Source organism: Taeniopygia guttata, chromosome Z, assembly GCF_048771995.1.
Source record: "Taeniopygia guttata chromosome Z, bTaeGut7.mat, whole genome shotgun sequence".
Classification (NCBI taxonomy): domain Eukaryota; kingdom Metazoa; phylum Chordata; class Aves; order Passeriformes; family Estrildidae; genus Taeniopygia; species Taeniopygia guttata.
This window is the reverse complement of record NC_133063.1, coordinates 23,212,569-23,240,459: the sequence shown is the minus strand read 5'-3', so window position 1 is coordinate 23,240,459 and position 27,891 is coordinate 23,212,569. Positions and strand designations below refer to the sequence as shown.

At 36.3% G+C, this 27,891-nt stretch overlaps 1 protein-coding gene across 1 annotated transcript; it reads left to right on the top strand.

The window, feature by feature from the left end:
* The first annotated feature begins 416 nt into the window (after positions 1–416).
* On the top strand, positions 417–27,511 carry LOC100231700 (solute carrier organic anion transporter family member 4C1). Its single transcript, XM_030258432.4, has 13 exons — positions 417–744; positions 5,501–5,764; positions 9,674–9,868; positions 12,338–12,434; positions 13,324–13,445; positions 14,277–14,392; positions 14,670–14,814; positions 16,645–16,840; positions 19,975–20,128; positions 21,718–21,905; positions 23,448–23,512; positions 25,280–25,417; positions 26,677–27,511. The coding sequence occupies exons 1-13, from the start codon at positions 531–533 to the stop codon at positions 26,799–26,801; spliced, it is 2,019 nt and encodes a 672-aa protein (XP_030114292.4). The 5' UTR covers positions 417–530; the 3' UTR covers positions 26,802–27,511.
* Positions 27,512–27,891: the final 380 nt, after the last annotated feature.

The following is a 27,891-nucleotide window of genomic DNA, read 5'->3' as shown; positions in this document are numbered from 1 at the left end:
GACTGGGATCTCCGGCACATGGAAACTTTCTGAGGTACAGGAAGATAATAATACTTCAAAAGGATAGCATTTGCAAGTGTCCAGAGTTTTTGTTGTGTGCAAATCATATTGCCTCAAATGGGAAAATACTGTATCTGGTACATTTTGCAACTTTTCCCTTTTTGCAACACTTACACAGAACATTTTAATGTCTTTGGGTTTTTTCCATTTCCCAAAAGGAACTTTCCTGATGACTTTTCTGAGTTGCGTGATTTTTTTAATTACGATTATTTCTTTTTTCCCTTAGAAAGAATGTTGTTGGAGTACATGACACGCCTGCCCACCGCCCGACGCTCAGCGAGGCCCTCAGAGCGAGGCCGCGGAGCGCGGAGCTGTCCCCGCCGGGCCCGCGGGGCAGAGCGGGGCGGGCCGGGGAGGGGCGTCGGGAGCGCCGCCACCTGCCCGGCGGGGCCGCGCCGCCCTCGGGCTATTTAGCGGAGCGTTGGGCGCGGGTGCCGCTCGCAGCCGCGGTTCGGGAGGGCTCGGGTGCCATGGCGGCCGGTGGCATCCAGAACCCGGCCTTGGAGACGCCCGGCTCCGACTTCGACCGGCCGGGCCAAGCGGGCGCCGTGGCCCCCGCCGGGCCCGGCCCTTGCCCTGAGGAGGGACCCTGCGGGTGGGGCCGCTGCACCCCCAGAGTTCTGCAGCGCTGCAACAATGCCCAGGGGTACTTGGCTGCCTACAGCCTGTTGGCCATCTTCCAAGGTAACCTGTCCCGGCTGCCCAGGGCAGGCGCTGCTCCCCGTCCCGGGCTGGGAAAGGCTGGTGTTTTGGGTGCTGGGTATGGAGAGACAGGGTTCCTGTAGTGCTGTGGCTGAACAGTGACGGTAATGGTTTGACTAGGGGAAGAAAGTCTACTTTCTTCTGTGCCCTGGGGGATGGGGAAGTTGCACAATATTACTCCTTTTACTTCACTCTGTCCTTTTTCTGTTACCACATACTTTACCACAGCTGAGTCCACGCACCTGTGGGCTCTTTGCTTGATGCACTAGTCCCTGCTGCATCCCTGCTGCCCACAGGGAAGTGGTGCTTCATGTGCACACACAGGCAGAGACTTAAAAAACAGGGATTAAACCACCAATATAAATATAAAACTGTAGCACCCTACTACTGTCTTACCTGCTTGCTAATTGAAACAATTGCTGGCCTGGTTGGGTAGGACTTTGGGTAAACTTGAAAACAGCAAAAACACCTGATTTTGTTCTGTGAGTCCAGTGCAGCCATTTTAAAACTTAACTAGGGATTTAAGTTGACCTTGAGAGTAACCTGAACTTTAGCTTGCCCTAAATTCCTGTTCAGCTTCAAGATTCTTGTCCATATTTTTGGTTTTCTGTAATGATTGGTTAGGGCCTTAGCAGCCCTCAGACTTAGAAAGTAGAAATATTGACTGAGGGGAGGAGAAGAATTACTGTAAAAATTATAAAAAAATTGAGGTTTGTGAAACTTGGATACTTGTCTGCCAGAAGGAGTGTTTGGGTCTGTATTTATAACCTTTCAACTTTATTTGACTAGCTAGGAAAGAAAAGGTGTTTCCTGAGCAATTTGCTTTGAAGCTCCTTGTTGTTAATCATAAAGGGATTTCTTACAGAGGTATGGAGGGGAATGCTGATTATTTGATGTTAGAGGAGGGAGCAGCCTACACCAAAGAAATGCACAGTTTGGATGGCTCCATTCTGTGGGGAATCACACTGAGGCAACTGGAATGGTATGAGGGGAAGAGAATTGGAGACTGCTTAAACCCTAGAAGGATTTTAGTGATGCTTGGAGAGTCTTTGCATGAACTAGTGCCTTAGTATGTGTTTCTCTCAACTTTTTCTGATTTTATCCCCTTCAGATTCTGATCTTGTCTTAGCATATAGTTTTAGAAGATAAGTATTTAGAAAGTTTTGGGCTTAGCCTATTGTTTCTTGCTTGAATTTGAAAGGTCATGCTACAGCTGGTAGGGTCAGAAGATGATTCCTGTTGCAGTTGTCCTTCGAAATTTGTTTTCCCTATAAATAAAAAGGGAGAGTGTGTCTGTTGAAGAACTTCTTGCATCATAGGTTTCAATAGTACCTGAGTAGTAGAAGACTTTTAGAATACACATACAAATATTTTGGGTGGCGTAGGAATAGGCAATTAAAAATGCCCTGAATATGACACTGAAAAGATTGTTAAACTAAAGATAGTGTCTTGAATATTTCTAATGTGTGTAAGTGTCTTAAAATCAGTCCTTCTGTTCTGATCTCATTGTTGAGCTGAATAACAAACTCAGCATGCTTTAAAATCTTGGTTGTAGTCTCGATAGGTTCCCAACCAAAAAACCAGCTTGTATTATAAGAATCTCTGTCCCCTTAGGAGGTTATTTGTGTTACTTGTGCTTCTGTTATCTAACTCTATATGTATGTTAGGCACATAAAGAATCTAGTTCAGGTTTAGGGCCTTAAAGGACAGAAACTTAGGATGTTTGTTTTGGAAGCAGGTGTAGGCATGACTATTACAGATCTTGTGACATTCCTGATGTGTTACCTGGATTTTCTGACAAGAACTTTTCCTGTAGTTAAAACATGAAGGAAACTGGGTGCTGAAGACAAGCTGCAATTCTTTTTGAGATGTGGAATAAACAAGGTTTGTCAGCAAGACATTCAGCTTGTGTGTGAAACTTTGTGAAAATATTCAGGTCTTGCAGCTTCAGAGTTTAGATACAAGCATACAAAACACTACTAGGATTTTGAAGTTATATGACCTAATACTGTATTCTAGTTTGGGTCTAATAATTTGATTTACCCTCCAAATTACAGAAACTGTCACTGAGGAAGATAAGATATATCTATTAAACTTGTCTAATGCAGCTCCAGAAAAGATTATTTCTTAATGTGTTGGAGATTATTGAAGTAATCCATAATAATGAATGTAAGTTGTTGTGCTAAACTTTTTAAATGAGTGAACATAGTGGATGATTATCTCTAGTGACCTGGTATGTTGTGAATCTAACTGAAAGCATGTATTTGTCAGAATATTTTCTAGCTGCTCTCAAAAATAGATTGGTGTCATTAGTGCCTGATATGCTGTACTGCAGCTTCCCAGAAGATTTCAAGTGGAATTTAACTCTAATTTCTGGCCCTTTTCATTTTAAGTACATGTAAAACCTGTATTTCCAGAATTCAAAACACTTCTTTGCCTAGAATTTTTTTACATGACTAATACCTGCTTTCTGTATGGCACTTAAGAGTTGCCTAAATGTATTACTGCATCTAGTAATACATTAACTGTATGTACTGCAGTTCATAGCTGTACTAGAAAACAAGGTAGAGATTATCTCACTATTTTGAGTACAAGAAGGACTGTTTATTTCTCATGTAATTAATAATTTTTAGTTAGTAAAATGATTGAACCATAATTTAAGACTGTCAGTCTAATCTTCCTAAAATCTTTGACTATCACTAATATTTTTATAGGCTGATTAGACTTGGTACTTTTACCAAGGCATTTTTAATTGTTATTTTTATGTGCCCGTTGTTAAAGCCACCATTCTTATGACAACTGCAAAACATGTATTTTTGTTGAGTGGATGAAGAAAAAGAATACTCCTGTGTTTTGTGATAGCAAATAAAGTTGGTTTATAATTAATCTGGATTTTATGCGTCAGTACACACTGTACCTAAATCTCTACCACATGTGGCAGGACAACAAGGTTTTGGTTGGTAATTTCTATGCTACAATTTTAAGTGTCGGGATGTCCTTACAGAATTTGTTTTTCAGATCAAGTTAGTATCAGCCAAGTTCTGTCTTTTTTGAAGATACTTTAGTGATTAATCACTGGATGATGCAGTTGGAGAAGTTGCGCTGCCATTCATCACATCTGCATTTATACAGATCCAATGGAAGATTTTATGGCTTTTAGAATTTAAATTAAAGGTAGCAACTTAAAATACCTGTAAAAGACAATGCCTTCTAGCTCTGTAATCCACTTGCTGTGCAGCACACCTTCATTCAAGTGTTTTAAAGCCTTAGTCAATGTTTGAGTTCTGGCAGATGGGAAAAACTTGTTTGTTCATTCCTTCATGCTAGTATTGTTCTTGGTTAATGCTTCTTAAGAGGAAAATAAGGCTGCTGAATGTGTAACTAATGGCACTGGAAGGACACCTGAATACTTGTGTCAATCCCATATGAGTTAAGTGTAAGTCAGTAAACTGACAGGTGAAACTGTCAGCCTTAATAAAGACCCATAGTAGAGTATTGGAACTAAAATTGTGCCAAGAGTTGTTTCCATATAGAAGGCTGAAGTTTGGCTATTAGAAAACAGCTGGTTTATTTGGAGTAGTTTTTTTTTTAATACATTAGAGTCCTCTAAGGAGACGTTGAAGCTTAGCTCAAGCTAAGCTTGTACTTATGGATGGTGCAATGCATGTTGAAAACTAACTTAAATGCATTTCTGTCACAAGTCTTGTGTTCTCTTCTTAGATAGACAATAGAAAATCAGGTTTTAATTTTAGAGTAGCTATAGGGCCTGTGTCAGGGGAGATCCTCATCAGTCATGTGTAGGGTTACAGAACTCAAATATATTTATACCGCTGACTCTAAGACTTCACAACTATTTTCTCAGGTATATATTTTATTATAGGCACAATTTAATTAGACTATGATAAAGTTATCTGACGGTGTTATAATTACAGCTATTTATCTTATAACTGAATCCTATTTTGGAACTGCTAAAACCAAATTCATGAAAGTTTAATTACCTAGTGTTTTTCACAGAAACAGAATATGAAGCAGTGTAGAAGATTTAAGTTGGTCTACAAACAGCACTTTTGTAAAAATGGACTGACAGAGTGTTTAAGCATGCAGTGGCAGTTGTAGCTTAGTTGTACTTTCCAGTTTTTTTTTTTTTGCAGTTCACCTGTGCTTCGATAGGGCAGCTTGTGCAATGACTTTTTTCCAGGTTGTTCTGTAGCTTCAGGGAAGTTACAGATTCAAGGGGCAAACTTCTTTGCTCAGTTGAAGTAAATCACCTCAGTTGCTCTGAAACAGTTGCAAAGAATTATTGAATAGCTTTACACTTTTTATATTATATAGGATTCATGTTTGTTCACCTTCTTTTATCTTCCCTTTGTGGTGGCAGGGAGTTAGTTGGTTGCAGTAAGTTGAAAACTATATCCTGAACTTGCTTCAGTCATAGCATGTGTTCTAATGCAAGTTACAACCTTGACTAAAATACCTTTAATTTTTGAAATATCTTATAACACTGTAATGCATTCCATTTGAACTTTGTGCTTCAGACAAATATATAGGTCCTGTGCAATTTGACTGGCTAAGCTGGTGGTAAAAAATTGTACCTGTATCTACTTGTATTTTACAGCTAATAAATACCTTATAAAGCAGCCATGTATAAATACATATTAATTTTAACCTTTCCGTCATGCAACTCTATTGAATTAAAGTATCTTTGATTAATTATCTCCTTTTCTTTTATTTTTTGTAGGTATTGTGGTAAATGGCCTGATTAACATTAGTATTTCAACAATTGAGAAGCGTTACGAGTTGAACAGTTCCCTCACTGGCTTAATCTCAGCAAGTTATGACATGGCTTTTTGTTTACTGTCACTGTTTGTGTCTTACTTTGGAGAAAGAGGGCACAAACCACGATGGCTTGCTTTCTCAGCATTTATGCTAGGACTGGGCTCCCTTGTATTTTCCTTACCACACTTCAGCAGTGGAAAATATCAGTATGGAGATAAAATTGAAGGTAAGCTTACGGTTGTTTTGAAAGTTACTCTAAAAAATTAAAATCTCTGTATTAACTTGGTGCAACTCCTTATAGCATAGTTAATCTCTGTCAATGTCCTAAAACAGGGTGCTGTCTGTAACTGAAAATTGATTCTTTGAAATCCAGAAGTCCAAGAGCCACCTCTCTGCACAGTGAAAATATTTTTCCAGAAGCAATCTGAGTGTCGATATCAGTTCTTGCTCTTAAGCAACATTTGAATAAAATGCTTTTTTTCCTTGCCTTGATGAATGCAATTAAAATTCACTTTAAAGAAAAAATTGTCTGGCATCTCTTTGTGACTAGGAATCAAGTTAGGTCAGCAAGGTAGGAGAAATGTTTAAGCTATTAAGTCTTACCATCGTACCTGAAAGGTGTCAACTTTGCTTGCATTTCTTTGTGGTTTTGAACTATTAAAGGCATGTTGATGAATTCATTAACAAGTTTCTCTAAGTTCTTTTAAAAGATGTTGATTTTAACTTGTGGATTTATTTGAAATAAAGGGGAAACAAGCAGTATTGAACTGTACTGAACAAAGCAGTACTTAGCAGTCATGGGTGTACCTATCTCTCAGTTCTAAAACTTTTCTCAGAATACAAGACTTAGCACAGTGTGATTAATGCCAATTATTTGTATTTCAGTTTAGTGGCACACCTATAATACAGAAATGTTCAGATATGTTTAAAGCAGGGTGACTTAATCTTTTAGGATTGTCTTGTTATTGCAATCTTTAATCAAAATTATGCCTTCAATGACTAAGCATATTAGAGTGCTCACTAAAAAAAAAATCAGTAGCTCTTAAGCAACATGATGCAAGGTTGTTGATTCTCAAATTAATATCTTCAGTAGTAATCATTTTGTCCACTTTTACGAGCTGTCTACATGTTAGTTTAAAAAGTTGGGCAAGCTATTTTTTCCTATCTAATAAATGAGGATCTGAAATGGAAATTAACTGAACTTTTAACTGAACAGGTCAGAAGAAATCACCTTTAGTGTTTTGGGGGCTATGAGCAGATAATTACTTATTAGCTCTTGGGAGAGGGACAGCAAATTGCTTATTTGTGGCTCTGTTACATTCTCATTTCTTATAATTTTGGTTGCAGTATCGACCTTTCTACTTCACTTTGATGAAAGGGAAGCTGAATTTAATACATAAAAGTTTAGTACATAAATCTGATTTTTTTTTCATTTGTAACAAGATACTGACAGTATGGGAGAGCAGATTACCAGCTATTCCAACTGATCTTACTCCTTTCAAACAATTTCAGTTGAAATCCCAAGGAACATGTTACTGTTTTATCCAACATCCATCATTGAAGGTGGCTGTATATATTGACCTTTGCTGGGGACATGTTCCACATGGTCTTTTGAAGTCTAAAAGCAGTGGGGAATTTTTGAATTGGCATGTGTTTCTTCATCATAGCACTGTCAGCTGACAGCTTGCCTGCTGTTTTGACTGTTGTAATGGAGGTGCCTATATTGTGTGGGTGGTGAACACATTTAAGATCTTAAGCTGACTTAAAACACTATCAAAAAGGAATGACTGAGAGGCGGGCAATGTCAGCACTGGGGCAGTCAATATAAATCTTCAGGTGCAGTGCAACAGCATGTCTTAACTGTCAAGTAAACTAACCACAAGATTATGGGATGTCTGGTTTAGCTAGTTCTGAGGTTGATGAAACACTTTAACTATACAATTAGCTGCAGAATTTATTAGCACCGCACCCGAAAAACATTCCTTTTAATTATTTGTGTGAGTTGCTTATAGCAATACTTTTTTTTTTTATTAAGCTTGTATTTGATGCTTTGTATTAAAATCTACCACTTATTTCTGAACAGGTCTTGTTACTAATTGGTTACTTGATTATTAATGCTTGTCTGTTATATGTCAGTACAGTGAATTTTACATGCAGGATAACTTTAAAGTAGAGTTCAATTAATACTTAATGTGGGTACCATATTAATTAGTAAGCCTAGTCTGAAATACAAAATATATCTAGCCTCCAGCATAAGTCTTACTGGATCTTACTGGAATTTACTTTTATCCTGAGTATACACATATCCTACTCTACAAATCTATTTCATAATTTATTTATCAAAATATCTCTTCCTAGAAATAGTTTAACCCATTTCATATTGAAAGATCTGCTAATCAATTGTCTGCCTATTATTGTTTTGGGTTTTTTTTGGCTTTTTGTTGTTGTTGTTGTTTTTTTTTTTTTAAGCCACGGTAAAATGGATCTTCTATTTTCCAGAAAGGTATCTGGGTTATGACCAGCAGTTTGTTCTGGTAACATTTCCAGGTTGCATGGGCTGCCGGTGCCATAGCTGGCTCCGGTATGTGCAGTCAGGAGTTCCTCCTGCTGGTGCATCCTTAACAGAATCAACTTAATTGATTAATTATCACAGAGGACTGTGAAAACTGCAGATATTATAAGCAATATACTTTTAAACTTCAGTCTCGGATTTTATTTAAAAAATTAAACGTGTTTCAATATGATTGTGACAGCGAATGTGAATCCTGGTTTCTTACACAAGGAAAATAACTTCGTTGTGAAGACAGTCAAACACCAGGACAGATTACCCAGGATACTTCCTAAGTTGAAAGGAAGGAGAACTTTAAAGACTCTTCCTTTTGAAGTGAAGTTTTCTTATCCCACATGTTGGCCTGTTTCTGTGCAATGACACTGTATCACTTATTGTCTGCTACAGGAAGTAATGATTTAGATAAGATTTCTTTACCTGGTGTGTGGCCAGCGCTTCTGTAATTACAGTTTGTTTTGTGAGCCCATAGTGTGGATTGATCTTGCCTTTTCTTTGCATAAGTAAAAAGTGTTCTCAGATGTAAAAGGATCTAAGGAAAACAAAGGCTGTAATAATTTTGTAGTGAAATAGTGTGAATTAATCAGTCTACTTATCTGCCCTGGATGACATTTTCATATATTTGTTCAGTGGGGCTCATTACTGCCAAACTCAAACTGTTGGGTTTATCCTCCCTCTTACGGTTTCATGTGCTTATGTGGAAAACCATGGAAATGTTTCTCTTACCTCTTGTCTCTGGGTATTCTGCTACCAAGAGTGCAATGATGGCAAAAGAAAGGAGAAGACAATACAGTACTCCCTGTTTTGAGTTTGTCTTTTTTCTTCCTTCCTTGTAGTACCAAATACTGCAGCAGCAGACACAACCTTAGCCTGCTGTACCACTACTTTTCTCTTTGTGTGTATGCACAAGTGCAGAGGCTTAACATTAACTTCTCCTTTTAGAGGCATAGCAGTGTGTTTTCTGTGAGAGAATGGTGTAGGTTTTTTAGGTTTTTCCCTTCTTCATAGGTGAACACTTCTCAAAGACTGAATGTAAAGGGAGAATTACCTTTTGTAATGACAGACCTGACTTTCTTTCAGGCAGATTTCCTCAGGTTGTGCAGGCTGCTCTGTCACTTCCACCTAAGAGTGGAAGTTGTTAATGCTCCTCAGAATTGTTATAAGGTACAAACTGTTACATGGGAGTACTCATAACCTGTGGAATGACCATTTGACAGGTGGTTGGTTGATTTTTTTCATACATCTGGTCAATAACAACTTTCAACAAGCCAAAGCATATTTATAAGGTAATTTCATTCCTGTTGCCCAAGCATATTTATAAGGCTATTTCAATCTTATTTCTTTCTGGAGATGAAACAAAAACCAAGCTCTTCTAGTATTTCTTTTGGGATATGATACCACAGAAGGCTTGGCACTGCAATATTGGATATATTAATAGGTGTGAAAATCAAAATGGGAGCCTGCCATAACAGCATTTTTTGTAGTTTAGCTTTCAGTACAGATTATTCGTCAAGCTGGACTGTGAGTTAAGTAATAGAATTGTAAAGTCTTGCTTTCTCTGTTTTTCAGACACATGTCGAACTGCAGAAACCACCTTTGCTAATGCCACTTGCACTGCCAGCACAAACTCTTCACTTCACCAGTATCTGTATGTCTTTATCCTTGGACAGCTGCTGCTGGGAGTTGGAGGAACTCCTCTATATACTTTAGGGACAACTTTTATTGATGACAGTGTCCCAAAACACAAGTCTTCCCTTTATATAGGTAAATTTAAAACTGTTTATAGAATATTGTCTGGACAGATCATAGACTGCAATGCATTCTAAGTGTTTTTATGAATTCCTCTAATTAAACAATCTTGCAATTATAACTTAAGTTCATAAAGTATTTCTACATCAGTTACTGTGAAATGTAGATATTATTCTGCTCTAAGTACCAAGTCTTGTCAATTTTCATGGTGAAGCTATTTTGAGCACTCTCCTGTCACATTTTCATGTCAGTAACTGATGGTTCATGTAGCATGTCTGTTAACAGCAGAATAAATTGTAGCAAAAAACTTATTAGTCACAGGTATTGAAAAATACTGTGTATGAGTCAGGTCAGTAGCTAGATAATACATCCTTTAATAATTTTATTTACTTACCTTCTAATAGCAGGCTGTCCACTTAGTGCATAAACACTGGTGTGCCTTATTTGATCAATCCAGTTCTCTAGCCAGATATAAATTCGGCACTTGGCTGTACTGGAAGTACAGAGATTGCTTCACTGGGGCTATTTAAAAGCTAAGGAGTACTAATACTTAGCAACAGTTTTTAATCTTTTTCAGTCACCATTCTCTAGGTTATGTGCCATTTTATTGCTAAGTTCATTGCAGTCTAAGTGTGTTTTCTGTGGGTATGAAGATACTTATTTCCCCCATCTCATATGTAAGCTGATTAAAAACATATTACCTATACTTCTAACTTGCAGGAGGAATTCAAAACATCTCAGATTCCAGAACTGTTTTCAGGCTAAAACAACGTTTTAAGAGGCAGAATTGAAATAATTATTTGTTTGCATGCAAATGTTGCAGAGTTTTCCCAGGCAAGCTACTTCATTTGATGCCAACAAACAGGATGGGTGCCTATCATAACTCTTAGATGAAAAAGACAAGTTTTATTTTTGCTGTTTCTTTATTTTGAGAGAGATAGTATTACATTTTTTCTTCCTCCCCTGAATCCAGTGAAATAAATAGACCAGAATTAGGGTTGTCTGCATAACTGGAGGAACAAGACCTGAAAACTCAGGAGAATAGTGTCAGTGTTCATACTTAAAAAAAAGACCAATACAATAATTTTTTTTCTTCAATACAATGATTATTTTTCTTTCTTCATGCAAAGTACTAAGTGTTTAAGTATGTTGTGTTGCTTTTACCTTATACAAGAAGGCTTATGCAATGCAGGAAAAAAACAAAAGCCAAGAAAACAAACCATAACCCCAAAATAAGCCTGGAACCCACCCTTAAAATGGTCCATAAATAGCTGCTAGTACCTCTTGCTGTAACCCTGCAACTCATAAGTTGGTATTTTCTTTCTCCTCCACACTGGGTGCATTTTCATGAGGACTGGGACATTTACAACAAAAGCCACTGAAGTTAAACAATTCCAAATGGTATTTAAATTGAATGTGTGGGAGAAAATAGACACTTTCTAAGCTCAGTTTGAAGTTCCGTAGGATGAATATGAACTTAACTCAGAAAATTTCTGTGACCATGTCACTATTTCTGAAATGTAGGAAAGCCTGGGATATATCTACCCATTATTTATTTTGACTTACTTGACTGTCACATTTTGCATTACTTTATCCTCTTGCACCCCTCTCACCCTCCTGACTCCCCAATCATTTCTTGTTACTAACTAGAGGGACATTAGGTACTTGTCATCCATGCACTTCTGAAACAAATGAGAAATCCAGATTATTTCACCTGGGGAAACAGTAGGAATGCATGTTTACTAATTAAAGATGGATCTAGTTGCTATTCATTGCAAGTGTTAATCTGCAGAGACAGTGTTCCTGCTGTCACTGAAATCTGTCTGGTAGGCCAGGAATGCTATTGTGGCATCAAAAAAGTCTTGTACTCTTTTGTTAGGGTATGGTTGCACCAGCAGCTTTGCAGGTTGGTGATTTCTTTTTTGGGGAGAGGGGGTCAGGGTGTTTGTTTGTTTTGTTGCTTGTTTGGTTTTTATTTCTTTAAAACTCTCAGGAGGTGTTAAGAGCCCTGCTTTTGTATTTTAAGGCAGATACTACTCAGACATACATTTCAATGTAACTGTATTCTGGTTTTAGAAGATCTAGAAAACAACTTAAGATTCAAAAGTAGAAAAAAGAAAGCTCTTAAAGATTATGATTAATACAGTTAACAACCAATGTTCAAAATTTCACTTATTTTTTCACCAGTTATATTTTAAATGTAGGCACAAAATGGGGAAAAATGCAATTTTATAATGCTTAAAGGCACAAACAGTGAAATACCTTTTGCTGAATCTCTGATCTGAAGCTTCTGAGAGCTGCAAATCTCCTTGTTGAGGCATAATTACAGATTTTGTTTTCTTTATGCTATAACTGAAGTAGTGACAGTGAAAGAATAGGTTGACTTACAGAAACCTTTTGGTCTGAAGTTGACTCAAGAACATTATTAAAAGAAAGCTTAAAAAGAATTAAAGAAGTTAAAATGAACTTAATTTTCTCTTCTAGGAGTTGGCTTTGCCACGTCTCTGCTGGGTCCTGCTATTGGCTATGTCTTAGGAGGGCAGCTGCTTCAAGTTTATATTGATATCCAGATCCCAAAAAGGCAAGATACAACTTAGTTTATTGCTTCCTATTTTATTTTCCTAATAATTTTTATTAAAATATTCAGCTTTTCTCCCTGCGAGGAGAAACTTTTTCAGAAAATACTGTATTTGCAAGAGCTTCATTAACTTGGAAACAAGTTGCATTTATAAAGGTTTCAAGTTAGTGAGCTACTTCCTAGACTGAGTAGTGACTCCATTGTGTGTGAAAGTTTCTCTGTAGTGCACATAGTTTTAGTATTTAAATAGTATCTATTTTAAACCTCAGTAGCAAAAAATGCTTTTTCTTTTGCTTAGTTGTTTATTTGGGGTTAAGCTGCAAATCCTGATGTCCTGTGGAACTGTTTCCTTGAGCTGGAATATGAGGGTTAGGATCCTTAACTCCTAGGGAAGAGCTTGCAAGAAAATCTATTTGTTGACTAATAGTCAACTTTTTAAAGAAGTGTTATAAATTGTGCTAATGTTTAAGCCACCAACTTAATTTACACTTCTATTTCCTCTGTTTAGAGCCTTCAAACTGACGCAATGGCATTCTGATCTTTTGAATTGGTTTTGGTATAACTCATTGATTATGAAGAATCTTTCTAAATCCAGCATTTTCAGTATCTTCATAATGCCTCAGAATCTTGAATTCAGGGCCAAAGAATAGTCTTTAAATTGGAATGGCATTAACTAATGAATTGAAGGCTACATTTGGTAGAATTCAATATTTTTATAGTTGCCTAGTGAAGTTGGTTTAAACAAGCAAACAATACGTTTAATACATGTAAAACTAAGAAAATAGCAATATTAAAAGGCTTTCTGTTAAAATGTATTAAAAGGAAATATTCCAGCTCACTGAAATCTGAAATTCAGAAAGGTAAACCTGCTTTTTCTGATTTACTTTCTCAGTACAAAGGTGAATCAAGATGACCCACGCTGGCTTGGAGCATGGTGGATAGGATTTCTTGTATGCTTTTTTGCAATTTGGCTTCTTATAATACCTTTCTCATGCTTTCCGAAGCGCCTACCAGGTAAAGGTTTAGCAGTACTTGGCTACTTTGAAAGAGACATTTGCTCATATTTGTGGGTTATAGAATACTGAACTGAATGTTTCCCGTTTGATTTTGTTTATCAGTTAACTGTCTTCAGCTAAAATCTGAGGACAAGTATTTTTTTTGTTTCCCCCTCCAGTATGCAGCCTTTGAAACAAAGTGAATCAGCTAGAGGGAGGATCTTGTGTATGGTGGTCTTTCCCATGGCCTGGGGGTTGGGAATAGATGATCTTCAAGGTCCCCTTTCAACTCATATCAGCCCATGAGTCTGTGATGCTTTATAATGACAGGCTGGACTGGAAACATATACCTAGCATGAAAACTGGTGTTCAAAGTTTAAAAGATGTTTGTAGTTAAGATCCCAGGACTGTATTTAAAGCTTCTGTGTTACTCGCCAAGAACAATGTAAAATTCCATAAGCATCCAAAGGGACTTACTATACTAATTGAAGTATTAGCAGAAGAAATGATGGAGGAAAAGAAAAAACAAAGTAGGAAATGGGAGAATATAAGGACGATAAAAAAAAAAAAAGGCTTCAGCATACTCTGAAGTTTTTAGAATGTCCCTGATAATATCTTCTTGCAGCCAAGACCTTCCAATGGAAGTATGATGCTTTCAATAAAAGTCTTTGTTCAAGAATACAGTATTAATCACTTTAAAAATCTGTACCAATAAAACAGGCAAGAAGACCTATAATATCTGAAACAGTTTTCCCAGCTAAAGGAAACAAAAATTTTTGTAGTTTTTTGACATTGTCTAAGAGTGCAGGTATTCAATGTTTTCATTTTCAATAAATATGACCATTTGTAGGAACTGCAAAAATTCAGGCTGAAAAAATCTCAGAAACTCATGATGATGGAGGTCAGGTACTGGTACAGACCAAGAATATTGGACAAAGTTTTAAAGACTTTCCTATGGCTCTCCTGGTAAGAAAAATCTCAAATTTGCTGAAACTGAATATATTCTGAGAAATGAAATTATTTTCCAGATGTTAGAGGTCTTTAGAAATGGCTTATTGTGTTGTGATAGGGAAATTACTGATAATTTAATGCACATTCATTTTGTTGATGCTTGAGATTGTTAGAAAAGCATATTACTGAAGTTCCATTTCAGAGTATCTACTTTTAAAATACAACGACTTCCACTTCAGTTGGTACCAAAATCAAATAATTTCCAGAGCGTTTTGATAATTTCTCCCCATAGATACTCCTGAGGAATCCAGTGCTTATGAGTCTAATAATTGCCAGTTCCTCAGAAGCTTTAGTTGCCACTGGATTTGCCACATTTCTACCGAAGTTTGTAGAAAATCAGTTTGGAAAGTCGTCAAGTTCTTCAGCAACTCTTGTAGGTAATATGGCTTTTTAATTTTAGATCTTAAATATATTGTGTTGAACACTTCATTAATGTTTGAGGTGGAAGATTATATGGGTATCTTTTTTGAATGAAATATTTGTGAATGTACTTAGATGGAATGTAGTAATCAGAACAGTATTTTTGTTATTCTTGCTTGTCCTTAAGTACTCTAGTCTACTTATTCAAAGTAGATTGAGAATTTTGTGTGCTGATGAAACTTTTAGTTTACTAGTAGTTTATTCCTTTCTTGGTGAAAAATGTTTAAATTTCCTTTATTTAAAATTGGCTGAAGGAATATTAGTGTCTTAGTCCCTACTAAAACAATCAAGATGAAGGGCAGCTAGGAAAAAAAAGCAGTGCTTATCATAAATAAGAAGTTGACTTTGCCTTTCCCTTCTTTAATTCCACACTGACATTACAATGAATTTGCAATAAAATGACTGATCAGAATACATAATCTGTTATGTAACTGACTGTATAGTTGGCTTACTGTCATCTGTTTATTATCGGATATGCAGAAGTAATAGGTAGAACAGGAGAGAGCTATGAAAAACTGAGTATTGGAGAAACAGAAAACATCAGATGGAAGAGCTGTGCTCAGTAGGATCACTTCACTGACACAATTAATTCTGAAGAATAGTGACCGGGTCAAGGCAGAAATGCCCATAAATGCTACCAGCTGCTTGCAATAGGCAGATATAATATTCCTAGAATGTGTCTTGTTAAGCTGCAGAGTGCTGCAATATAACTATGGTAGTTGAGCTGCTCTTTTTCCAACAGAAATATGTTTGGGAAAGACTTTCTGAATTACTTCTCTGGGTAGTACTAGATAGTGTTGTTGCATCAAAACAAAGCATCTGTAAGTTTTATATAAAAACACATTGGAAAATATGCTCAGCTCTTAACCAAAAACTAGGAGTGAAGTGAAAAACTGAGTGTTGCTGGTTTTTTTGTCCATAGACCTTGACTGAATGTCTTTGAGTTGAAAATATTGACAGTGTTAATTAAATGTACAGCTTTAAAGAAATGCCTACAGTAATGTTGAAAGCTGTCTGTACCCGAACTGACCTAATTAGTTTAAGCATTACCAATGACCATGGAAACTATTTAAACTGTCATCGACTGTGGTTTGTGGAATGCCCAGGTCTGTGGCCTGGGCAGTTTTGTCACTGTACCTGAACTGTCTGTGCAGGTAGCTGTCTCAGGTTGGTGTAAGTTACATGGAGTTCTGTGTTGTATTATAGATCAGCCATATAAAAATGCTCAGTTATGTATCTGGAGTACAAAGAGGGTAAATCATTGTGGACTATATGGACTATGAGAGCAAAGCTGACCCACTGATCTAGACTTGTTTAAATCTTCCAGTAGATGACTTCTTGCATCTTGTGTGCTGTCTCTTGTGTAATAGTGTTTATGTTCTTTTATTAAAACATTCCTAACAGATATATAAGAAAGAAAATGGACATGTCAAAAAAACACTGAAAGAATGAAACAGGATTTTCTGTTTTTGTGGAGACACCTACTGGTGTTCAGAGATTCCCACCCCATAGTGCTTCTAAGTCATCTATCTAGTTTGGCTGTGTTGAAGGTAGGTTTTGGACAGCTATAAATTACACGGTCCAGTTAAACCTCTGGAAAGGCTAAAGGTGGTGTAACAGTAGAATAAATTACTCATATAGTTAGATCCTGGTAGTATGACTTGAAAACAATATCACATGGACTGCATTTTGCAGGTAACTGTTTTGATTTTTTTTCTTAGCATAAAATTGCTCACAGTTAAGTCTTGCATTTTTATGTAACTACTCTTTGTCTTGTTTTCTTCTAGGACTTGTTCTAATTCCAGGAGCAGCGCTAGGCCAAATCATAAGTGGTGTCTTGGTTTCCAAGTGCAAAATGGATTGCAAAAGCATAATCAGATTCATGATAATCACCTGTTCAGTGGCCTTAATATTAAACACTGTGTTTTTATTTGCTAAATGTGGAAACAAATCTTTTGCAGGTGTCTCTGAAACATATAAGGGGTAAATATATTTTAATGCACTCTTGGGTTTAATGTTAATATTTATTTAATTCCCATAGTTTTAAATAGTACACACCAGTAGTGTTTAAAAGCAGAAGGAGGGCGGCTAGCTATTCCAAAACTCTGCTCTCAAGTGGTCAGTTATTCCATCATAAATTAACAGAGCCAGAGGCAACACCAGCTGTTTGAAGGTCTGCCAAAGAGCCAGAAGGTGCTGTGCAAATAACTCAAGTAGGGTGGTACTGAGGGACTGCTAGATGCCATATAAAAAATCATAGGCATGAATTGTATGCTGTGTAAGTTGGTACATAACTTAGCAATACCTTTTTATTGTTTTCCCAAGTGCCCCCTTTTATGCAAAGGCTAGATACCACTATCTTCTATAAAAGCATAATCTGGTAGCTGTTCTCCAATGCATAAAAAGACAGTTGAAGCTAAATGAGATGGGGAAGAGGAGTGGTGCAGTTTGCTGACACAGTAGCATAATATATACCATGAAAACACAGAAGATGGGCTGGGGAGGAAATTGGTTTTGTAGCCTCTAATGCCCATGCAAGTTGGTGGAAAGTAGAAATTTACTGGTATGCAAAAGTATGCGAAGTGAATTAACAAAGTTCCATACACTGGTGACTGAAAGAAAATAAAAAACCTTAAAGCCCAAAAAGCCAAGTTATGACTCATTCTGATTTCATCTTTACAACTTGCTCTATAAATTGAAGGCCAGTGTTGAAATTGGATTACTAAAATATGGCTTTGCTTCAGTGTCAAAAACTTCCAGCAGACAGATGACATAGACAACTCAGAACTGTGAATCATAATTCAGATTTTGGCTGTGGAAAGCTTATAGTTACACATTTAGCAAAAGAATCAGTAGTCATCAATAAAATGCTGAAAATATAGTATAGAAAATGGTATATGAGATTACCCATATTTTTATATCAGGTCCTATGATAACAGGCAGCTGACAAAAGTTACAGCTGAACTGATCTTCATCCTCAGTTAAATACCGCTAACTTGTATTTTAGAGTTTTGTGTAACTTTATAAGTTATGTAGCTTAACTGTTGCTAAAGGCTACTTATCTACAGCAATTGGAAGTAAACCAGTCCTGAAATATATCTCTTCCCTTGATATCCACTATAAAAAATGTCTCATTTCTGCCTTACTCTGTGTTACATGTTGGATTATACTTTACTGGATGTGTGCATCAGAATAGTTAGTGGCAGTAATACAGTGCCAGTTCTTAAACTGTTTGCCATAAAGAAATAAAATATGTAGCAGTAGCTTTAAGAAAATAATAAATTTATAAATTTGTGGAAGAACAGCCAAATGTTTGTCTCCTGCTTATGCTACTGAACAAGTGCTTCTGAATGAATAAATTATGAGACTGCTCAGAGACTTGGATTCCTTGACTTGGAATTTGATGTAGATTTTTGTGGAGAATTTCAAGAAATCCTTCATGGCAAGCATTATCTTCTTATTGAAAAATAGCTTAGAAAGGTGAGGGAAGCTTTTGTAGGTTTAGTCTCAGAATTACATGAGTATAGGATCACTTGTTTGTGTTAATGAAAACAACAGCTTAATTTTAGTAACACTGTTTGTTACTAAATTAGGCTATCAGCAGAACTAACATAATTTTGTCCAACAGTCATTTCAAAGAATTGGTTTTGCCAAATTCTATTGCCCAGTGCTTCCTTGAAAACTTGAAGGAACAGAAATGCAGTGACTATTTCTGTACCTCATTTATTTCCACATGTCTGTGGGACTCTTGTTGAAAAACTTCTGTAGAGTTTTTTAATGAGCAATTGATGGTCTCATCTGCTAGATTTTTAAGCAGAGCCAGGAGTATCTTTTTTGTTGTATTTTTCTCTTACTGTGTATAACTAAATGTTCAGTCCCTCTTTGGAGGTCTGGGAAGGAGACACTACACATGTAAACAGGACAATTGCTGCCAAATTGATTAAATATGTCTAGGCTTTGCATTCCTCATAGGCTGGGAAGGTATTGAATATACTGATTCCCTGTGGTGCACTGTAGTTCATTCTTCATATTTAGAAGAATCTAAGTTAGTTTGCTTAGGCTTAAAGCAAAAATTAATTTAGTGTGATTCTGCTGAACTACAACAAAATGGATTTTATATGTAGTTATGATGTCCCTAATATTCTATTTGAAGTTTAAATGTATGTAAGTAAATTCCTAGATAAACTATTTCTATTAGTATTTTTGCTGTCTCAAAATCTCACAAACATACCTTTAGATAATTAATGTGGAAATTTAATTTTACAGTACAATATTTAAACTCTAATGGCAGTGTCAGTAACCTGGTTTTAGCTGACTGAACGTTTAACCTGTGAAAATTCTTTACTTATGAATGAACTACCATTAGAAAATCAAATGATGTTTTTTTTTTCTCTGGTTATGCCTTAGGACAGTCCTCACACAAACCAAAGTCATTTTTCATGCTAATAATACAGTGGGACTACTTCAAATAAAACCATATGATTACCTATATTGGAAGTAAATTGAAAGTAAATATAGTGTGTGAGAGTTAAAGTAACCTCTGTTATTAGTTATTTCCTAAACAGCCAGAGGAAATCTTTAAGGCCCTTCAGGGTGTGTCATTGCGCTCTGCATTTAACATGTGCAGTTGTCTTTGTGCTCATACAATTTAAATGTTTGCATGGCAGTGTTAAAAATGAGGTGGCTTTGCAACTGCACTCAAATAAAAAAAAGGGAAAAATCTTGGAGTATGATCAGTAGAATAAACACCTCCAAATACTGGTTTTAATCTTGGGGTTTTTTCTTGAAATTATAAATTGAAGAAATTCAAATTCCTAAGTGTGAGGGAGAGGATGATATAAGAGTTGGGCTGAGATGCAGAATTTTGTTGTCTCTTTTGTGAGTCGAAATTGGAGGAATAATCTTTGGATAGAATAACAGCATAAAAATAACTAGGTGTATAATAAATGGAAGATCTAGAGCTCTAACTACTGTGCTTACTTTTAAATAACTAAGTGCATAAATAACATGAATAGAGTATTTTAAAATTTATTATGCTATAAATACCGCTTTACTTATATACATATCTTCTGGTTTTCAATTGCTTTATTAAAAGACTATTAACTTCTGCTTTTCAGAACAGGCACTCTATATAACTTAACAGCACCATGCAATGCTAACTGCAGGTGTTTACGCTCCGTATACTACCCAGTTTGTGGCAGTGATGAAGTCCAGTACTTTTCTCCCTGTTTTGCGGGATGTGCCTCATATGTTTTTAACAGCATGAAAAAGGTATTTTATGCAATGAAGATAGCTGACATGGTTTGTTCTGGTTTCCTGTAAAGTGCACTGTATTTCAAAATGTTCTTCCATACAATACCAAATGTAGGTTGTATTTGACAAAATCCAGCGATTACAATACACAGTTCACTTATGGTACCAGTGTGACTCCAGCTGCCAGTCTCTTAACATGTTCATGCCACAGTGCTGGGCCTCCCCAGTTGTTGAGAAGGCATTCAAGGGTTGAAGCCAGGTCAAGCCCATTGCTCTCTGAAATGTTTCTGGTAGTTGTCTGGCTTTTTATACTCTGTGTTGGGATGAGCCCTTCACTCCCTGCCCTCCACCCCCATGTTCATGCTGGTCTGGCTGACATAGGAAAATATTTCCACTCTCTTAATAAACTCAGAGAGAAGCATTTTCATCACTGTTGATTCACTGAAGTGGCGTAGTTGTTTGTTTTCTGTATAGTTTTCTTTGCTACAGTTCTTGTCATTCACAGCCTGCATTGTTCTGTGAGTTTTCCGGGCACAACAGTCTTTCCCACCTCTGGGCCTTCTTTCATTGTGAAGGTTTACTGGTTAGCCACAGTGTTTCTCACTTGTGCAATGCTATTCTCCAAGTGTACATCTACATCTACCAGACTTCCTAATGCTGAAAATAAATTAACTTTAAATGTACTTTAAATGTACTTTATATAGAATTGACAATCAGAAAAGTCAGCAATTGTCTTGAAGTTCTGAAGAACCTGAAGTTCTTACCTAGATCTTTAAGCAAAATGCAATGTTTATCGTATACATGACAACTTGTTTCCGTGAGTTTTGAAAACTTGAATGTCAATAGCCCCTGATGCAGGAATGGTAGGCCATGAAAGTGCCTAGGTTATTATCAAGCCTTCCTGGAACTGAGGGGCTTTCTCTGCTTGTCTGTACTAGTGCGGTAAACTCTTGAGCAGGGATGTGGGAGCAGTCTCAAGAGATCCAAAAGGCAAGCTGACCCAGGAAAGACCTTTATACTTTTTATACTGGAAAATGAGAGACGGTATTATCCATAAGAAAATGTAGGCAGCTAACTACTTCTTGCAGTTGAAATTTCACACTTCGCTGACACATTATATTTTTCTTTGAAAACAAACTCTATGGATTTAGATGAAGAGCGTGTTCCATTTGTTCATCTGCATATGGAAGTGGTCCTATATTACTTCTGTTCTTTCCTGCTTAAGTCTTAAGTGTAGAGCTTACTTCTGACTTCTGCATATGGTTTGCCTCTAACTTCTGCATATGGTTTGCCTCTAACTTCTTCAAGTTTTTTGTGCTTGTAGCTAAAAGCTTACAAAGAATACAAAATGGAGGCTATCACTGTCTTTTTAGGTCAAAAATCAAAAAATACCTTTTGCTCAGGTGAGGTGGATCAGTCAAGTTCTGGTGAACCAGTTGTAAAAATTAGTGTTAGTATCATGTCCTCATCAGGAAATTGACTTTCCCATATGGTAAAGTCAGTGTTTATTCTTGTCTTGTGTGATGCAAATGTAATGAAAATTTACCAAAATGTGTCATTTTGTGTTATTTTTTGGAGCTAAATTTTGTCTTATAAATTATTTGTAGACATACCACAACTGTTCCTGTATTGGGAAACCAAAAAGAGGAAGTGGTTCAGAAGACTTTCTCTATGAAGCTGTCCCTGGGAAATGTCCAACACAATGCAAATTTTTACCTTTATTCCTGACCTTCTTCTTTTTGGCTGTTTTTTTTACATTTATGGCTACTACTCCAGCAACTGTGGCCATTCTCAGGTATGTTTGTTGGTCTGTAAGAAAGGTGACATTCTTTTGAAAACTACTATCAGTGAAATATTTCTTTTGCTTTGCAATGTGGTATTTGAACAAGGTTGTGTAGTAAGCTAGCAGTACTTTAAACAGAGCATAGTCATACCACTCTTCGCTCTTGTTAGAAGATAAGTTTTGAATTTATTTAAAAAATATCTTTCTAGCATATAGCAAATCCATTTTATGGGAGCACTCTTCACTGTTTTAGTTAAAGCAAAAAGGAATAAATGTGCTGTGTGCTTCGATGAAGAAAATATTTGACTGACCTGTTTATTGATAGTGTCAGCATTTCAAATTGTATCAGGAACAGGACAAAATAATAATTAGTCTTGTATTTTCAACCTTAAATTCCTGTCTCAATTCGGAGTTCTAGCTTGAAAAATTGTAGTCTATCAAGGATTATAGACTATTTCCCAAGTTATTGATGTTGTATGTATGACGGTCACTAATATAAAATGTGATAGTGAGTTAACCAGTGTTTTTGCTGTCTTTCAAATTGCTGAAACTTAGATGTGTGAAAGCTAGTTTTTTTTGTTTTTAAAATGTGCTTCTTATTCTGAATTTAGAGCTGTTTTGTGTTATGTTAAAGTTTGACTTGTAGTTCTAATACTTCCAGTGAAAAGATAGCCATGATGCAGAAGCATATTGATCTGTGAGGATGTGGCTAGGTGGCCTTTGGCAGGAGGCTGAGGAAATCGGCAACATCCTACAATAGTGCTTTGTAACAGCCTCCTGGCAGGTTTGGTGTAAATCTGGAATTAACAGCTTGTCATATTAGTGTGAGGGCAGAATAATGTGAAGTTCTGCATTATCTTCAAAATTGAGTTGACATAGTTTTATTTCAGTAATGCATACAGTAGCATTTGGATATTTGAATCTTTATATAATTTGGCTGAAATAGTAGAACAGTTTTTATGGAAAAAAGGACTGTAGGTAGATAAATTTTTCAAGAACTAATTTAAATAGCTAAAATGTCAGTAATTTTTACAGTATATTCTGATATCTTTTCAGTGAGCCTATTTTGTGCAATTTCAGATGTAAACTCGCATAATCATGACAGTGTTGTTCTACTAGAATTAATCACCTGCCTGATGTGGAGCTCATTCTCCTTCTTTTAATTGTCTTTATGGATAATAGAATCCTAACACTTGCTTTATGTATCGTAGCTCAGGATTGCATCCTAGCCCTGTTTTAATTTCCTTGGTTCTTCCATGGAAAAAATGTTCAACAGTATATCAGGGTGCTGATAGCAAGCTTCCTTTTTATTTATACTATTTTATTAAACTAGTTAAATCTAAAATTTCTTGATGGGCTACTGGTGTTTTTGCTGTCTTTTATCTAAACACTGCTTGAAATAATTGGGTTACTTGTTCTGCACACTGGATTTCTAAACCCCTCAGTAGCTAACAGGTTAAAAGAGTATATAGAGAAAAAAGAATATTCACTGAGGGACACAGCACAGAAGTGGGACTTGTTTGCTCTGTGTTAAACTGCTAATCTTATTTACAGGTGTGTGCCAGATACACAGCGCTCATTTGCTCTTGGAGTACAGTTAGTGGTTCTGCGGCTACTGGGTATGACTTTCTTGTTGAAACATTTGAATCTGAATAATCTACTTATTTGACATATTTTTCTAGATTTAAAATAATGCCTTAAAAAGCTTTCAGAGGCACTTGAAGCAGTCTGTCATTGGCTTATAGGATACGCTTGTAAGGTAACATCTGGGTTCAGATTCATTGTTAATAGGGCATTCATGCTCTCTTTAGCCTTTATCACTCTTATGAGCACAAACCAAGTATAGGTAACTGTCATTCTTTCAGTAAAAGACAACTGGTGCTACTTTCCCCGGAAGAAGACCTGTTCTGAAAGCTGAGATAACAAAAACTGATGTAATAGGAAACAGTTTCATGTGGCATCTGAAATCCAGAAGTTAAAAGAAAAGTGAATATATGGAGCTTTTCCTCTTCTTCCTTCCTTTAAAATGTCTTTGAGTAACTTTAGCTTTTATTGAGATTGTAGATAGTTGTACATAAATAATTACACAGTATAATGTGGGAAATATAATACTTAAATTCTATATTTAAGCAGCTCCAGCATTTCAGTAAGACAGATGATTCTGCGTAAGTAAAACAAAGCTAAGGGTATGTATTTTCTGGTCCACAAGCATTTGAATTTTCTCAGGCATAATTAAAATTCTTATTTAATTATCTTTTTAAATGGTATATTTGATTTAAGACTGGGACAAGACACAGTTGTTGATTGGACTTTTATGCCAATATTTACTACTGCAGCCATTCCTTCTCCTTTAAGATTACATATCTAACACTCACAGTGTGAGTTCTGCCTTGCTCTATTCAAACTATGATTAATCTAAGTCATTCTACTGATAAAGTGTAATAAAAGCAAACATCCTCACAGGTAGAAATAAGCTGGAAGACTGTGATCAGTGTTGTATGAAGGTCCCTCTGTTTCACTTTACTCAGAGTTCAGATATTTATGCTAGATCTCTTAACTTCTGACTTCACTGTGGAGTGATAGAACTTTTTGCATTGCCTGTACTGTGACTAAAGAAGGCAGTAACTAACAGCATTACTTGCCAGCACATATTTTTGCTGTAGGCTTTCAGAATCACACAGGGGTTTTAGGCTGAAGACCTAGTGAAGGACATAGCTACTTGGTTAGCTCTAGTAGAGTTTAGGCCTTAGGTAGGTTGAGTAGACGTGCAGTGATGTACCTGGTGTGTTTTTCTAAAACTAGCTATACTTGGATGCAAGACACTTGTGTATTGTAATGCACAAAAATCACATGGAGTTAATAAAATCTGAATAATTTTAAACATTGCTTTTTTTTAGTGAAATTTTTACTGGAAGCTTTGCTATATCTGATGAATGGGGAGAAATATGTAATTGAACATTTAACATATTGATATTTTAGTTCTTTTAATTTGAAACAGATTGGTGTGTATGATCAGAAGAAAGGAACTTTTTTCCTTTCAGTTAAGTTCCTGGTTTCTTGATTAGTTTTTTTCACCATTGATTTAAATTATTTTTTCCCAATGAAGACAGAGGAAGTTAAGAAGCTCAAGTCTTTGAATTAATTTCTCGCTTAACAAAGTGAAAGCTGTATAATGAATTAACTCTCTCCATCCTACCTATTAACTGAGAGCAATGTTAGGTGCAGACTTGCTATGTAATATGAAGCCTATGACTTTGATTAAAATCCTATGTTTAGCATTTGGTTCTCCCAGTTTATCTTCCCCACCAACTTGGCATTTCACTGTATGCATGAAAACTAGTATGCCAAGGAACTCAAACATTCTAACATGTTGCTGTGTTTTTTAGGTACTATTCCTGGACCAATTTTGTTTGGTGTTGCTATAGACAAGAGTTGTACTCTGTGGGATATTAATGAATGTGAAACTAAAGGAGTTTGCTGGGTATATGACAATGAAAGAATGGCTTATTTGCTGATGAGCATAAGTAAGTCTTTTATATTAAATACGTATACTAGGCAATATATATTCTGACCCTGTCTGCTAGATGGGAATTAATTTGATATAAAACCTTACACTTCTCATTTTTAGCAGCAGTGTTTTTTAACTTATTTTCATAAATTTTCAGCAAAATATTATGGGAGAAACACCACAGTAACTAAACCTTAAAGGTTGCTTTAAAAACTCTTCTAATAATAGCACAGAATAGTTTTTGTCTTTGATCTTGCTTCGTTGTCACACTTTATTTACTAGATTTTTAAGGAACTGGCTCAAACTTCAGTCTGTCTTCAGGGCAATGAGTGTGATTAGGGGTGTGAAGGTGATGAGAGGGATGGATCACCTCGCCTGTAAAGAAAAGGCTGAGAGAATGGGTTTGTTCAGACTGGGAAAGTGAAGTCTCCAAGCTGACCTTACTGCGGCCTTTCAGTATCTGAAGGGGAGCCTACAAGAAAGATAAAGAAGGACTCTGTAAGAGAGCATAGCAATGGAACAAGGGATGATGGGTTGAAACACAGATATTGGTTAGATGTTAGGAAGAAACTGTTTACTGAAAGAGTATCTAGGCGCTGAAGCAGGTTGCACAGGCAAGGTGTAGATGCCCTATGCCTGGAAGTGTGCAAGGTATGGGGCCCTGAGCAGTCTGATCTAGTGGAAGGTGTGCCTGCCCCCAGCACGAGAGTTGGGAGTGGGCAGACTTTAGGTTCCCTTCCAACTGCAATAATTCGTGATTATCTGGGTTGCGTGTTGGCAGTTAAGGTCTGGGGAGCTTTCTTCCTCTTCTTGCATTTCACTTCTTCTCCATAACTTATATGAAGTTCTTGAAAATATCTCTGAACATTAGTGAGAAAAATTCCTGACTTGTGTAAGTGTTTGTTACCTTCATATGTGAGGTATATAGGCAGTGGGAGAGAGGGTGTTCTAGTTTCTGGAGTAGAGAATATTGATATAGCAAATGACAGTACTGAAACAAGAAATGAGAAAGATTTGCACTTCAGGCTAGAATAAGGTGAAGAAATACAGAACTGGAGGAAAGCAAAAATCAGCAGGCAGGTGAGGGGTCTAAATTCAGCTGTATGACTGTATTTATCTGCCCTTTGTCATTCATGTAGAGTACATTGAAATGGAGGCTATGAATTTCAGTCTTACAGGGTGTATTTAACTCACCATATGAAGCTTTATAAATGAGTGAAACACTGTGTCGGCTACTGAAAGTGTGATAAAATCTCTCCTGTTCTTTCCATTCAGGTGCTGCTTGCAAAACCGTCACAATCATCTTTATGGTCATAGCAGTGTATTTCTACAAGCCTCCACCATTAACTAAAGTCCTGTCACAAAAGACTTTGGAAAAGATATCTGTTACACACACATAAATTATGAGCAAATCAGGGACTTTGAAAGAAAACTGTAAAAATAAGCATTATTACAATACTTGTACCAAAGTTCTTGTATACTGTTGCCTAAATATAAAAGATGATATTCAATATTTGAACAACTTGAAATATTTTGAATCTGTAGGTTTCTTTAATTTGCTAGACATTGTTTAGTATTCCATTGTGGCTATCCAAAGAAGTTACACGGAAATTTGCAGTCTAATTTTAAAAGTCTAGTGTGTAACTTAATTGAAATGAGATGGAATACTCTGATCATAAAACACGAAAAATAAAGTGAACTGAGCTGACTGAGCCCTGTTTATCTCTGAATGTTACTATAGTGGGAGAAAACAAGTAACTTGGTATATTGAAGGAACTGTGTATATTTAAAAAGGATTTAATGTGCACATAATCTGGGCTAGTGCCTTTGGGGATTTTTCTGTAGCAACACTTGGGATGTATAAGTTGGCTATGTTTTAGGAATATTTTTACATGTTAACTTAATGGCATAAGTTCATATTGTAGTATTTGTAGGAACATGTAAATCGTTATGATAGAATAGCTGGGTTGCAAAATCAAAGTATTTGTTAATTTAAGTACTTGAGTTTCTATCTGGAATGTTTACAGAAACTTGCCATTCAGCTGCTTTATTTAAGCATTCTGAAGATTTTTCCATAAAATTTTAAAATAAAACCTATTTTCTTAGTGTATTTGTGTATGCTTTGTCATTTCTAAATGTGATTGAATTCTTCTTGACTCCAAGAAACACAATGATGAAGGCTAGCAAGAATGTGTATGGAAGTATCAAAAGTAAAATATGGCTTCATTTTCTTTTTGACTTATGTTACATTTTTATTAAGTTGAGTCTTGTTATTAAAGCCATATTTGTATAGCACAATGCAATTGGTCATAATTTAGCCACTGTTACCAGACATTAAACAATGTTGCCTACTACTGAAGTATCATTTAAAATTGACAGGAAAATTTCAATGAGTAAGATATCCTCTACACTTGCTTTACTTTCTTAGTATTTTTTTGCTGTTGCATTGGCTGGTCACATCATTCTTGTGAAACTGTATGCCCTCTTCTT